General features: G+C 35.8%; 1 protein-coding gene and 1 long non-coding RNA gene across 3 annotated transcripts in view; one reads left to right on the top strand and one right to left on the bottom strand.

The window, feature by feature from the left end:
• STXBP3 (syntaxin binding protein 3) overlaps window positions 1–8,841 on the top strand; it is an 81,056-nt gene extending 72,215 nt beyond the window's left edge. Inside the window, exons 17-19 of the mRNA XM_036916630.2 lie at window positions 925–1,010; window positions 7,201–7,349; window positions 8,155–8,841. Of these exons, the coding sequence (XP_036772525.1) occupies window positions 925–1,010; window positions 7,201–7,349; window positions 8,155–8,249 (330 nt within the window). The 3' untranslated portion in view covers window positions 8,250–8,841. The remainder of the gene's footprint in view (window positions 1–924; window positions 1,011–7,200; window positions 7,350–8,154) is intronic.
• The window catches only part of LOC130683393 (uncharacterized), a 106,006-nt gene that overhangs the window by 53,849 nt on the left and 36,392 nt on the right, over window positions 1–15,765 (bottom strand). For both annotated transcript variants that reach the window (XR_008997093.1, XR_008997094.1), the window contains one exon: window positions 14,972–15,113. This is a non-coding gene — a long non-coding RNA (uncharacterized LOC130683393). The remainder of the gene's footprint in view (window positions 1–14,971; window positions 15,114–15,765) is intronic.

Below are 15,765 nucleotides of genomic sequence, written 5' to 3'. Positions count from 1 at the left end.
AACATAGGATTTTTTTCCTTACCCGTAACAAGTGTGTAGAATTAAGTAGGTTTTTTGGCTAGTATTTTTAAAATAAGAATTGATTTTCTTGATCCCTTATCTAGGATTTGCATGTTAAATTCATAAAATCCACTTCTGGATTAGTAGCATTTTAAGGCTTTTAGGATTTTTTCTATAACTTGGTTTTTTCACTTTTTGCACTCTTTTTGAAATACTCTTGGACTCCTTAGCTTTGTGCCCATTCCTTGTGCCCACTTCATAATGTCTTTTGTATTTCTTTGCCATAGAGCAATGATCACCAGACATTTTTGTTCATGCACACTTAACCATAAAAAGTGTAAAATAAGCCTATTGTATATGAGTATTTATTTATAAGCTATATATTACTGTATAAATGTAATCAATGTATATGATATATACATATCATAAAATGTAACCCTTTACAAAAGGAAAATTTATAAAATGAAAAGAAAAACTTCCCTCATCCCATTAGATTTTCTTGAGTACCCCTAGACCAGGAGAGTACATCCTGTTGTGGAGCTACTGCTATGGAAGGGCATTGCCTGGACTGTCCAATAGCCTAAGATGTAAGTCAGGTCTAGGATGGAATTTAGAGCCTGCTAGCACTCTACAGATAAAGGTCCTGATAAGTAGCCTGGAATCCTCAAACTGATGTGGGGACCCTCCAAATGAAGAAAAATGTAGTCATGCAGTGAATAATGGTTTAATAAGTAAACAGTTGTATTAACTTTTGAAGCAAGTAAGATCTGTGTGTTTTAAAGAGAAGACCTCACCTTATTTTATTAAATATCCTGTGTTTCTTAATTGTAAACACAAGCTTGAGTTTTATGCAAGACAAACAACTAGCAAAAAAGATCCTGGAATTTAGATTTTCTTGATGGTGTTAACTGTTTTCTTCCTTAGGATGCCATTGATAATAGATTAGATTCAAAAGAATGGCCGTATTGTTCCCAGTGTCCAGCAGTATGGAATGGCTCAGGAGCTGTAAGGTAAAACCTATAAATGAAAGTCAATGAAATTTTCAGTGTGGTGTTCCAAACTAATAATTGAAATGATACACAGGTACTCTTATATTAGCAACTCTCCTTGAAGCATGTAGTCACTTAAAAAGCAGATTCTCTTTCATTGTAAACTGTTTTAAATGGACCCAGTAAGCAATATAAAAATGTACCTTATTTTAAAAAATATTTTCATGAAACTAAAGAATTTCTCCTCTAATTACTTTTTCTTCATATAGCAGAGGACATAATCCTTTTTGAGAATTTTTTTGTGGTAAAATATTTGAAACATTCAAAAAGCTGTATAGAATATGATAGTGTATACCCTTAAACTCAGTGCCCAGCTTTAACAAATTGTGTTAAGTATAACTCAAGCTTCCTGTCTATCATTCCTTGATTTTATTATTCCCCTTTTCTTCCCTGTCCTGAATTTGGTGTTTTTCATTCACCTGTGTATCTTCATACATTTTCTACATATATTCGTATTCTAAACCATGTACGGATTGTGCTTTTCAGGATTTTTCTTAGTCTTTGGCTTTTAACAGTTAAACTAGCATGTGTCTATGTTGTTTTCTTTGTGTTTATGCTCTCTGGGATTGGTTGAATTTCCTAAACTACAAGTTAATTATAATCAAATTGGGAAGTTTTCAGCCCTATTTCTTCAAATTTTTTCTGCCTATTTCTCTCTCCCTCCTCTCCTTTTGAAACTGCGTTACACATGTTGGAAGGTTTGATATTCATGGGTCACTGAGGCTCCATTTACTTTTCTTTCCTTTTTCTTTCTTTCTCTTTGGCAGATGTGGTGATATCTATCCATCCATCTTTAAGTTCTCCAGTTCTTTCTTCTGGCATCTCACATCTGTTATTGAGCCCATCTAGTAAACTTTCCATTTCAGTTATCATACATTTCACATTTAGAATTACCATTTGGTTCTTCTGTAGTTTCCATTTCTCTTTTGAGATTCTCTATTTGTTTACTTATTGTTAGCATGGTTTTCTTTAATTTTTGATCATATTTGTAATAACTACTTTGAAGTCTCCTAAATCCAAAATCTGGGTCCACTCAGGGTCAATTTCTATTGACTTTTCTCCAAAGTGTGGGTCACACTTTACTGTTTCTTAACATATGTACCAATCTCTGGGCCTTTAAGATAATGTATTGTAGCAGCTTGTTTGGTATTTTTTAGTAACTTGTATGAACTTAAACTGTATGATTTTTCTTCCCTGTGGTGTGTGGTGACTGATATCATCGTTGAAGTTTTTAATTTTAAATTTTCAGCTTGGCTGCTAGTGGTTGCCCCATGTCTGTGTAGTTCAGAGGGCAGTTATCTGGGCAGAGGTTGTGTTTAGACACCTCAAGTGTATAAGGCTTCCATCCTCTGTTGATCAAGCTGAGTGAGGGTGAAGAAATGCATTCCAAGTCACAGTTCTTGAGTCACCCCCCACCTTTTTTTCCACCCCCATTTCTTCCTTTGGGATTTCTCAGGCTTTCCTGCACATGCAGTTGGGCAGTTAGCTTAAGGAAGTGTGGAGAGCTTGTCCTTGCCTTCTTTGGCTTTCTTCTTTCCAGATTTACCTATTAAATTTCTGGCTGGCTTGCCACCCACCCTGAACTGGGACCAAAACATTGGGCTACCGTAGCTGCTGTCTTCCTGCTCTGAAGCAGGTCCACCATTTTTAACCAGCAAGCCTGCAGTATTTTGCACTCCGTCTGCTGCCCTACCTTGAATTGTCTCTACCTTTGGCAGTAAAGCTGGTGAATTCACAACTAGCCTCAAGTCAGTAAAGTTACAGTTTTTGCCAACTGAGTTGGGGGAACAGTGGGGATTGGGTGCAGCCTCAGGCCAGATGGTCACATAGTCACTGCCACCATTCTTACCCAATATGCTAACATATATTCAAGAGTAAATGCTTCTTACTTTATTGTCTGCCTGTGCTTGATTTCCAGCTGACCTGAAATGGTCTTTTTCCCCAACAGTTCTGTCCAGTTTTATATTTGTTTTCTGGGAGGGTAATCTCCTGACCACCAAATTCATTCACCATAACCACTAGGTCTCTCTATAGTTGTGTTTTTACATGTAATATAAATGGTGTCATATGTGTTCTCCACATACAATATGCAACTTGCTTTTGTTTCCCTCAATATTGTGTTGGCAAAATTTATTTCAGATTGATAAATGTATAAATTTTCACTGCTGGTTGGTATATTCTTAAGCAGTTTATTCATCTGTTTTCCACACATGCTGTGTCAAAACTGGCACTATTAAAAACAATATGCAGTGAGCATTCTTATACATCTATGTGTATTTGAGTGTTTCTCTAGGGTACTTCTCTTGGATGGAGGACTTTTTCTTCATTTTGTTTTATTTTTTCCTTCTGGTTTGGAAGTTATATTGCCTATTTGTATTTTTGGTAGCAGTTACACTTAGAATTTTAGTATCTTCTCTGACTCAACAAAGCCTGAATATTAGTATCATTGACTTCCTCTTGAACCACCCAGGAACCTTAGAACTTAATTCAAACCATACATCCCTTAAATGCTATCTTAATACTTTATTTTTGCTCATCATATATCTTTTTCACTTCCCAAATTAATAATCAGCTTTTTTTTTAAGTTGTAGTTGCATGTTTACAACCATTATATTGTTCACCACTCCTTGCATCCTCTTTTTTGGGGCTCAGCTACCTTTCTGAAGCATATTCTTTAAAAGTTCCTCCAGTGTGGCTCTGTTGGTGGTAGCCTTTATGGTTTTTGTCTGTCTGAAAATACCTTCATTTTGTCCTTGTTCCTTACATGATAGCTGTGATGAATTGTTAGGTTCACAGTAATTTTCACTCAACACTTTGTGATTATTATGCTCTTTCTTTGTTTCTGTTTTAGTGGCAGGTTGGAGGGGTAGGTTTTCTGTCAGTTTTGTCATACCTTTGTAGGTAATTTACTTTTTCTTGCTGATTGGTTTTTGTCTTTGGTATTCTGTACATTCCCTATGTTTCCCTGAAGAATTATTTTTCTTTCTTTCCTTTGGGATTCGGTGTGTTTCCTGAATCTGAGTTTCATTCTCTTTCATTACTTCTTTAAATACTGCCACTTTTACAGGCCTGATTTTGTTGAAACATCTCACTCTGTCTTCATGTATGATAGTCTCTCAAGTTTTAACATTTCTTTCAACTATTTGTGTCTAATCTTCTGAGTAAGCTATTTTTTGAAATTTATCTTCATTGGCTTTATCTTTCCATTGTAGAAATCCTGAATGTTTATTTTTCAAATATGCTTGGACTTTTTTGTTCTTATTTTGTCATGCTTTCTGTCCTCCTTTTTTATCATTATCATTTTTAAACACACTTAATTTTCTGTTTTTTTAAATTTCAGTATCTGACATTCTTTGGGGTCTAATTTTGCTGCTTGTTATTTCTGCAGACATTCATGGTTGCATATTTCCTCATATATTTCACAGTTTGGGATTCTGAGCGTATTTCAGTAGCCAGAGTTGAGAGTGGGCTCCAGCCTTCAGAGAGGTTTTGCCTTTACTCTTGCCAGGATTAGAGACTTTTTTCTTTTATGTGTTAATTTCTCAGTTGGGATTCCCCAGACCATGAAGGTAGTGTAAATTAGGACTCTTATGAGAAAGGCTTGTGTTGACATTATCAGGAGAGAAGCAGCTTTGTCATCTCTTCTTGTTTTTGAGAGTGTCCTAACCTTATGCAGGGTTGTCAACTCCCAACCATTACCTTGCACAGCACCTAAGGCTTTCTCTCCTTTTTTCCAATAACAGGTAGTACCCAAGCCCACTGTTTGCTAGGATCAGACTTACACTCCACAAGACAGACCAAGCCTGAACTCAGTTTGTCACTCTAGTTCTTAGCTTCCTTTTGGCTCCTGGCCCATGGAGATTTCTCTTGTTTACTTTCAGCTGTGTTTTAAAAAGATGTTTACTTTTAATTTAACCAATGTGTTTAGGTGCTTTCTAGAATGGCATTTTTGGGATCTAGGTATTTAATCATTATTTTTGTATCAGAGTGTAAAACTCTACCACAGTGTCTTATACATGTTATGTGAAACAAATTAAATGTAATCCTGTTGTCCTAAAATTGCTACTCAGGAATTTAAAAACTGTTAGAATCATCTAATTGTTTGAACAGTATTAATCTCCTTTTCTTTTGCTTGCTTACTCTCTTTATTTCTCTTTTGAAAAAGTTTTTAAACCAAAGTTGCACTTACGGTATGCTCTCAGTTTATTTTGTACGGGAACCAATAGTGTACCTTGTTCCTGTTTCATCTTTCAAAGCCAGGTACTAGTTCTCTTTACATTTTCCTGTTTACTGCCCCATCATTCCTTAAAATGGTAGATGGAGGCAAATTATCATCCCAAAGGCTAGCCTAAGCATGTTATTTATAGTTTACTGTGGGGTCCTATATTGCAGGGTCATAGAGGTCATCTAAAACATGGTTTCCAAAGTGGGTAACAAGATTTATTGGGTACTAAAAAAGAAAGAAACGAAGCTTTATTAACATACACTAATACACATATGTAATTTATAAACCAATAATTATTTAAATAGATAAGCCTAAATATTTATTTTGAAATATTTACTTTCTAAATAAAAACTCAAAATGTTTACCAGGGGAGTATGGGAACAGAAAAGTGATTCTCTTGATTTAGAGCACTGCCTTTCCAGTAGAACTTTTTTGCTGTGATGGAAATGTCCTGTATCTGCCTTGTCCAATATGATAGCCACTAGCCACATGCAGTTAGTGAGCACTTGATATGTAGCTAGTGTGACTGAGGAACTGACTTTTTAACTGTATTTAATTTTCATTAATTTAAATTTAAATAGCCTCATGTGGCTACTATATTGGATAGTGCAGATGTAGAGCAGCCTGGGGGAGGATCAATGGTAGAAATAATGACTACTTGTTGAGTGCTTCCCTGGTCCCAGTTTCCATACTTAATATATTCTATACATGTTTTCACATAATCCTGAAAATAACCCTTTAAGTTTAGAAAGAGGGATTAAGTAATTTGCTGAAAGTCATAATGAATTAGAAAGAAGCACATTCAGAGTTGAAATCAGGTCTCTTTTTTTTTAACAGCTTTATTGAAGTATAATTGACAATAATAACATTGTTATGTTTAAAATATACAACTTAATGTTTTGATACATATTCGTTATAAAGTGATAACCACAAGCTATTAATATATCTATCACCTGAACGTACTTACCATTTTCCTTCTTTTTTTGTGTGTGATGAAAAGATTTAAGATCTACCCTTTTAGCAAATTTTAGTTACACAATACAGTTTTGTTGCTTGTATTCATCATGCTGTACTTGAGGTCTCCAGAATTTATTCATCATGCATAACCAAAACTTTGTGCCCTCTTACCAACATTACCTCATTTCCTCCTATCCCTATCCCCTGGCAAACAATATTCTATTCCCTGCTTCTATGAGTTTGACTGTTTTAGATTCTAAACATATAAGTGGGATTGTGCAGTATTTTTCTGAGTCTAATTTATTTCAGTTAGCATAATATCCTCCAGGTTCATCCATGTTGTTGAAATTGGCAGAATTTCCTTCTTTTTGAAGGCCACATAACATTCCATTGCATATATGCACCATATTTTCTTCATTTTTCCTTCAATGGACATTTAGATATTTCCATGTCTTGGCTATCGTGAATAATACTTAAGTGAACATGGAAATGCATTTATGTCTTCTCTATTTCCTACCATACCATCATATTTTACTGAGTTCCAGCAAAAGACATCTCACTACTGCATCAATTCCAAATCAGTACCTGCTCCCCTCCCCCATTGTTGCAGTCTTTAAAAACCTGCTGTTGCAGTGTTTCTCCTCCCATTCCTTGTTTTAACTTCAAGAAGTCTTAGACTTTTCAGGTATATTATTTCTTCATATGAAATAAATAAGAGAGGGTATTAGCTCCTTTATAGGTAGAAATGTTGAACTAGATTCTAAGTGTTTTGTCCAAATACTCTATCAGATCAAAATTAAACTTGAAGTGGGGCTGGCCTGCCTAATTGTTGGTGTTCCAGTCATACCATAATTTTCCTTAAAATCAATGTAATTGGGGAAAATTTGAGTTTGCTTGCTTTTTTTAAAAGCCTACAAGCAGTATGGCTTTGGAAATGTTTTTAACATGTTTGTGTTTTTTTACTGTTAGTGCTCGCCAGAAACCCAGAGCTAATTATTTAGATGACCGAAAAAATGGATCAAAGCTGATTGTTTTTGTAATTGGAGGAATTACATACTCTGAAATGCGTTGTGCTTATGAAGTTTCTCAGGCACGTAAATCCTGTGAAGTTATTATTGGTAAGACCTTTCTGTTTTTTAAACACTAAAAGCAAAAATATATATATATAATTTTATTTTGTATTTTACATTTTGGACTAACTTGTTGACTATAGAAAAGTTTTTAAAAATCATAGTGTTTTATCTGATGTATTAGAATTTTTCCACTGACTGACCTTTTTGATAATCTTATTTTTAAATATTCTTATTTTAAGGGAATGAACTTAAAAATATTATATTCTTTAAGTATTATTAAATATGTCCTTTAAAATACTATGTTATATACTTGTTCTCATTAAATAATTTTTGAGATATAACTACATTAATACTACAGAAATATTTTGAATTTTTTTGTGGACTTGATATTGGCAATGCCTGTATGGAATTTAGTTTTAAGAATTACAGTTGGGGTGAGCCACTGATGCATAAAACCTCTTGGCTCCTGGAAATGCAGCATTGTACACCAAGCGCTGGCCCACAGCACTGCTTAATGCTTCTCTGTGATTGAATAGTGACTGTCACAGCTCCGACATAGGGAGAGAGTAACCTCCAGATTTGTTTTTCAGTGTGTCACTATATAGCGCAAAGCAGAGAAAACACTAGGAGTGAGCAGTGTTTCTGAAAGGCTACTGAGCATACTCAATGAAAGAGGAGGGATTGAAATATGGAAGTATAGGCAGATTTCAGGAAGGCATCCAATAGAAATTTCGTTTAATTGCCTCAAGCTGATTCATTTTGCATATTTGAAGGACAGGACAACGTAGCTATCCAAGGAAAATGAGTTTAAACTGCTAACCTATGAAAATTAATTTTTTTCCCCTACCAGGCTCTACACACATTTTAACACCCAAAAAACTGTTGGATGATATAAAGATGCTGAATAAACCCAAGGATAAAGTCTCCTTTATTAAGGATGAATAGCTTTTTTTGGTTTGGAGATTGCTATCATATAATGTAAACAATGTAAATATTTTATGAAATAATGACTTTTCAATCTGTTTCTTAAGGGACTGCTTATGATTATGTATCATTGGGTTTACCATTTTTAATAATTTAATATTTTTGCTGCTTTGTAGAAGATAAGAAGAAATGGTGAAATGCTCTCTAAAAGCAAATTTTTTCACCTTTGAAACAAAATAGAGTTGTAGGTAATTTTTCACAGCTACCTGTTTACATACTAATTGCTTGTTAGATACCTAGATCTATCTTATGCTGAAGTGTATTTTTTTTCCTGAGGAGAAATGATTTTAAATGAAAAGATTATAAAAGTAAAAACCGTAAATGTGTATGTATGATAATTTCTGTAAGTGCAATTTTCTTTCAAATGAAACCACCATTTCCTTTATACTTCAGTTGCTAATAGAAATAAAATTATTTCACAGTATATACTGTTTGCTAGATACTTCTAAAGAACACAACTTTATATAATTTTGAAATTATGTATGTTTAAATTAGGAAGCCAGAAATAATTGTGAACATTCTAAGAGAAAATAAAAATATAGTTACAAAAATTGTCTTTGTGTTAAAATCTCTTGGACATAAACATGAGCAACTTCTTCATGAACATATCTCCCCGGGCAAGGGAAACAAAAGCAAAAATGAACAAGTGGGACTATATCAAGCTGAAAAGCTTTTGTACAGCAAAGGACACCATCAGAACAAAAAGGTACCCTACAGTATGGGAGAATATATTTATAAATGACAGATCCAATAAAGGGCTGACATCCAAAATATATAAAGAGCTCAAGCACCTCAACAAACAAAAAGCAAATAATCCAATTTAAAAATGGGCAGAGGAGCTGAACAGTTCTCCAAAGAAGAAATTCAGATGGCCAACAGACACATGAAAAGATGCTCCACATTGCTTGTCATCAGAGAAATGCAAATTAAAACCACAATGAGATATCACTTCACACCAGTAAGGATCGCCACCATCCAAAAGACAAACAACAACAAATGTTGGCGAGGTTGCGGAGAAAGGGGAACCCTCCTACACTGCTGGTGGGACTGTAAATTAGTTCAACCATTGTGGAAAGCAGTATGGAGGTTCCTCAAAAAGCTCAAAATAGAAATACCATTTGACCCAGGAATTCCACTCCTAGGAATTTACCCTAAGAATGCAGCAGCCCAGTTTGAAAAAGACATATGCACCCCTATGTTTATCACAGCACTATTTACAATAGCCAAGAAATGGAAGCAACCTAAGTGTCCATCAGTAGATGAATGGATAAAGAAGATGTGATACATATGCACAATGGAATATTATTCAGCCATAAGAAGAAAACAAATCCTCCCATTTCAACAACATGGATGGAGCTAGAGGGTATTATGCTCAGTGAAATAAGCCAGGCAGAAAAAGACAAGTATCAAATGATTTCACTCATCTGTAGAGTATAAGAACAAAGAAAAAAAACTGAAGGAACAAAACAGCAGCAGAATCACAGAACCCAAGAATGGACTAACAGTTACCAAAGGGAAAGGGACTGGGGAGGATGGGTGGGAAGGGAGGGATGAGGGGACAAAAAGGGACATTACTATTAGCAGACATAATGTAGGGGGGTCATGGGGAGGGCTGTACAACACAGAGGACAAGTAGTGATTCTGTCCATCTTACTACGCTGATGGACAGTGACTGTAATGGGGTATGTTGGGGGGGTCGGTGATGGGGGGGGAGTCTAGTAAACATAATGTTCCTCATGTAATTGTAGATTAGTGATACAAAAAAAAATTGTTGTGTTTTGTTGGGAAGGAAGGGAAATTTGGGAAGTTTGAAAGTTCTAAATCACAGAGTTACCAAGAAGGAAAAGAATGCACTGTAATATTCCTACCAAGATGACCCCTGTTGACTTTTAAAAAAATAATAATATGATGTTTTTATGAGGTTGGATGATATAAAGATATGTCTGCACATGTGTTACACAAGGGATACATCTTTTCAAATTTCTCCTTTGACTTGGCCTCATACTGTTTTGCCATGTGCTAGACCATACTTTTATATATCATTTAAACTCAGAATTTTGCTCCTCCAAATAATGCTGCTTTGTTGGTACATACCTTTGCAAACATACACAGATATTTCTGTAATGTCAGTTTCCAGCAGTGAGTGACATAACTGGTCAAAGTATTTGTGCATTTAAAATACTGATAGATATCACCATTTTTAACTTGTACTTAGATAAGTGCATCACTTTTCCTTTATGGCTTCTGAATTTTATGTTGGTGCTTAGAAATACCTTTTGCACACAAGATTATAAATTCACCTGTTGTTTCTTCTAGAACATTTTGATAGGTTCATTTAATTTTTACAGGTAACTCTTCCATCCATCTGGAACTGATTTTAGTATGAGAATGTATGCTACATATTTATATTGTCTCTTAGCACTTGGCATTATGTCCCATGTCTCTCCAACCCATACCACAAGGATTAAAGGGCTAAAAATGAAGTTTTTCAGACTCAAGGGAAAGTAGGGTTCTGAACAGGCTGGATTCTGCTAATGATTTGCATTTGGTCAAGATTTGGAAGGTAGAAAGGAGGCAGAGACCATTCAAGTGGCTGTGCCAGGGGAACAGGGAAAAGCAAGCCAACTGGAGTTGTTTGTAGCCACCAGACCCCATGTGTTCGTGTCTGTTAACTCCTCATGGGGATAGGCAGTGTCAGTTTCAGTGGCAACATTAGCTTCCTGTCCCTGGATCACAGATGGTGATACAACTTTGAGTCTAAAAGCACAGTGACCCCCAGTTTCTGTTCCTATAGCTTTTTCCATGATTTTTAAGTACCTAATTCTCTGTATTAAAGCCCCTTCTGCTTGAAATACATGAGTGGATTCTCTTCCTACAGTGAACCCTGACTGATAAAAGAGTATTTAACAGGGATCCAGCTTTCTTTCCAAACAAGCAGATAGTGTACCAAATGTATTGGGTAATCCCTCTTTCCCCAGCTTATCTGGAAGTACTACTTTTAGCATAGACTGTATTTATATTTTGGTCTGTTTCTGGAGTCTTTTATTAACCTTTAGTTTAGATTTGTTTTTTCCTATGTATTTTAATTCATGGTATGCTTTAAAATGTAATGGCTGTAATCTCTACTCCACCCACACTAAATTGCTGTTATTTTTCAGAAATTTTCTGGCTGTTACATTTTTCAAAATGAACCTTAGTGTCATTTTGTTAAAACCAAAAGTTCTTTTGGTGTTTTCATTAGGTAAATTTATAGGTTAATTTAAGAAAAATTGATAGCTTTATGATATTGAAACTTGAAATTCAGGAATACAGAATGTCTTCATTTACCTAAATTTTTATGACCTCCAGAATCTTCATTTTCCTCATAAAGATACTGCATATTGCCATATTATCTTTTGTCATTCCATGTGAATTGAATCTTTTCATGTTAATCTTTTCAAACATTTTTTATATGTAGAAAATCGTTTTTTATATATTTCCTAATTGGTATTTAATTAAGTTGTGATAATGAAATAATAATTTGCAAATGATTAATGCTTTTATATGTTCCAGGCACTGTTTTCAGATGCTTTTATTACCTCATTTAACCCAGTAAGGATAGGTGCTGTTGTTATCACTTCCATTTTAAAGCTGGGGGAAACTAAGGCACAAAGAGGTTACGTGATTTAACCGAATTTTGTGTGCAAAGAGGGAAGGCTTGCCATTAACAAATAGTGCTCTTTGCATATCAAACATGAAAACAGTACTTTACCAATGAGGGTTAATTTTTGGTGTCTGCATTTTATCTGAGATCTTCATGTGCTTGGCAACTATCTAGGGTTAGTACATGTGTGGAACAGATTTACACTAAAGTAGTGCCATGTGACAAATGGAACTTAAGAGTGTGATGACAGTAAATACTGGCCCATTCATTCAGTCACTTAACACCTCAGTGATCACTTTACCACATCACACTGATAGGATATCCTTTGAGGCCCGAGTTTCACGTATATTTTAAGCTTAGAATTGGAGAGACCCTCGGTTTCCTAAATTTCTCACTGAATTTGAAGACAAGGGGTCATCTCACAAATTTCTAGTATAAATTGATTCCCACCCCACCCCCACCATTAGAATTAACAATTATAGATTCTGATATGAAAACTCTAAAAAAGACTTGCAACTAACAAACCATTTTATTCACCATCTCTGAAGCACAAGCAGTTTTCCTTTCTGTTGAAATATATTTGGTTTATAAAGTATAACGGATTCACATTGTTCAGCCTTTGAACTGTGGAAACTGCCAAGTGTTTCTCTACAGCACACTTGCCCTCAGCACTGCTGAGCCCTTTGACTCAGCATCAGAGATACAATTGCTTAAGCTTGTTTTTCTGGTTTATTAATGCAGCAAAATTAGATAAGCAGTCTGTCAGAATTGACACAGAATAGTTGCATGAGGGAGGAGGCAGCCAAGGCTATAGAGTCAGTAAATATAAAGTTACTCTTAATGAGCCAGAGCTTAGTACTTTTCCAGGACTCCTTAAAGAAATTTCTCTATTTCTGTTTCTTAAATTAGGCGTGTTGCGGTGATTGTTCATAATGACCCTCAATCATCAAAGAAATGTAAAATTACATTTAGAATACAATTTAATAAAGAAGAGTTGGGCCATATTTTTAAATCAAAAATGATTACAGTAGTAAGTTTCTATAAAGGTTAATTTGAGGGCTTAGGAACATTCATTTATGGTAGTCCTTTCTAACCTGCATACCATGGATTTGCTTCAGGTGTCCATGAACTTTTAAAAATTGTGTGCAAAAGGAGAAAGACAAGTACCAAATGATTTCCCTCATTTGTGGAGTGTAACAACAAAGCAAAACTGAAGGAACAAAAAGGCAGCAGACTCACAGACTCCAAAAAGGGACTAGGGAGGGTGGAACAGGAGGGAGGGAGAAGGGGATTAAGGAGCGCTATAATTCTCAATCACAATTATAGGTAGGTCACAGGAAAGGCAGTACAGCACGAAGAAGACATAATGACTCTACAGCATCTTACTATGCTGATGGACAGTGATTGCAATGGGGTGGAGTGGCGGACTTGATAATACGGGTGAATGTTGAAACCACAATTTCATGTGAAACCTTCATAAGATTGTATATCAATGATACCTTAATTTAAAAAAATTGTGTGCAAAAAAATTCATGCATGTTCTCCCTTTTCCATGGGAGCATGGAGGAGGGAGACTCCATATCTGTCAATAGATTCTCAAAGGATTGAACCGAAAAAGGTTAAGAACTAATGAACACTTCAACCCAAGGCAAAGAAGGGTGTAACTATAAGCTTGGGGACAGGATAGTAATGCTTGGCATACAAAACTGGTTATCAAGTGTGATTAAATTTAGGTCTGTGATAAATCTAGAAGCCCCTTAGCACATACACTCCTCTTCTAAGCTCCCTCTTTTCTCTTAAAATACTACTACTGGTCTTCACTCTCTATAGTGCCACAGCAAAGTAAAGTTAGCCACAAAGTTAGAGGTATCTTGAGGCTGACCTCTGCTTTATCTCTTTCTGGGCAGGCTAAACCAGTTTCTAAGCCTTACAGTTAAAAATTGCCCATTCTCCAGCCAGCCAGAAAATAACAGCTGCCTTAGTTGCCACAAGTCTTCAAAGTGGGAATGGATTCAACTCTCTTCTTACCACTTGAGCAAAACTCTGGGGGTTGTGAAACCATTTATTTAACTTTTGGAGTGAATGGAGGCCTCAAGAGGAAAAGAGCCAGTAATATATGGCTCTGGCATTATTTGTGAAATGTATATAAATTTACTTAATCCCTGGTACACAATTTTGATATCTTCACTTTTCATTTCATTATAATCACCCAGATCAACTTACTGTTATTTGTCCTAGATCAAAAACTGCCATTTTTGCATATTTCTGACTTTAAGAGATCTTTAAGCAAATAATTATATAAACATACATTACAGAAAGTAAATGAAAAGAACCTTCCTTCCCTGCAGAATTTCCCAGTTCAATTCCCTAGAGATCCAGTGCATATTTTTTGTTTCTTTTCAGAAAATATGTATGCCCTTTGGAAAACACACAAATGAGGTCACAGTATATGTATTAGTCATCTTTTTTTTCCACAGCCTTGCAAATAATCCCCTTATTCTTTTCACTGGCTGCAGAGTATTAACTGTATGACTTACTTACGAATTGTCACATCGAGTATTTAGGTAAATTTCTCTGGGGGCTGGTCCCCTCAGCGTGCTCAGGTGGCCATCCCCGTGCACATCATGGCCTGCAGTGTGAGTTACCTCCAAAGTAAATTGCCAGTAGTGGAATCGCTGCTCCACAGATAAGTGCTTTTAAAGTTTATACTTCCACCAACAGTGTTGAGAGTACCTGTCTTCCCCCATCCTCACTGACACTGGGTTTTTTAAACTTCAGTTTTTGCCATCTTAGGAGGTAAAATATTTTATGGCTTTGATTTCTTTTATTATGAATTAAGAATAGCATTTATTTTGAAATACTTGTTGATTTTGATGTTAATAATCCATTTGTTTGATCATTTAAGCACTTTGTGTCCCAATGCTTACGGTTTTGTTATTTTCTCTAGAAAGTCATCTTCCTGAATTGTATAATTAGTAAAATACTTTTTGGGAGAGATCAAGTTTTCTTCACTTATTATTTTTTTTTAATCTTTGGTTACCTTGGGTTGAACTATTATTCAGTTGATTCCTCCACCTCTGAACTTTGACAAGATCTTCTGCAGTAGTTCTAATCATTTGATCAGTAGTTTGTTCCAAATTGGTTGCTGTCTTTAGGGCATGATCCAAAGACGAGTTTAAAATCTACAGAGAGAAAGTCCACACATTTTAGATTAATTTACTACTATTTGTTAATGGGGTTCTCTCATTATTAAATATTGGAAGGTGGGATTTGTGGAATATTCTCATTTCCACCCAGTCTATTTCTGTTTTTGAAGGTTGGTTTCCTAGGAAACCAGTCTGAGATGGAATGTATTTTTTTAGGGAAAGGGGCAGAAAAAAGACCAACGCGTGACTGATGAGCATGAATCAGAGGGTGAGGTCAGCAACCTGCTGGGCTGTTTCCCTCCTGCAGAGAAAAAGATCTGTGAGAAGAAAAGCTCTGCGGGGGTGTGGCGGGTTGAAGGGGACTCAGGGCCATAGCCACTGAGAGGGCACCCAGATATATACAGCATTGTGGAAGGATTTGAAAGTGCCCTGGAATTAGGAAACTGCTGGCAGTTCTGTCACTGGAACCGACTTGTGAGCAGCTGAAAACAGTCTCTAGTGGCTTCACACCTGGGCCAGGGGAATCCTATAGCTGGGGCACCACCCACAAAAACACTCCAGGAAATTTCCCTGGGAACCAGTTTAGGAATAACAAAAGCCATGTGTGTCTGCTCAGGCTGTGTATTTATGTTACTGCTGAGCACAAACTTCCTGGCAGCATTTTCTGATGCGTGCATTAATAATTTAA

This window comes from Manis pentadactyla, chromosome 4 (assembly GCF_030020395.1).
Source record: "Manis pentadactyla isolate mManPen7 chromosome 4, mManPen7.hap1, whole genome shotgun sequence".
NCBI lineage: Eukaryota > Metazoa > Chordata > Mammalia > Pholidota > Manidae > Manis > Manis pentadactyla.
The sequence above is the reverse complement of the archived record's forward strand: the minus strand, read 5'-3'. Positions and strand labels throughout refer to the sequence as shown.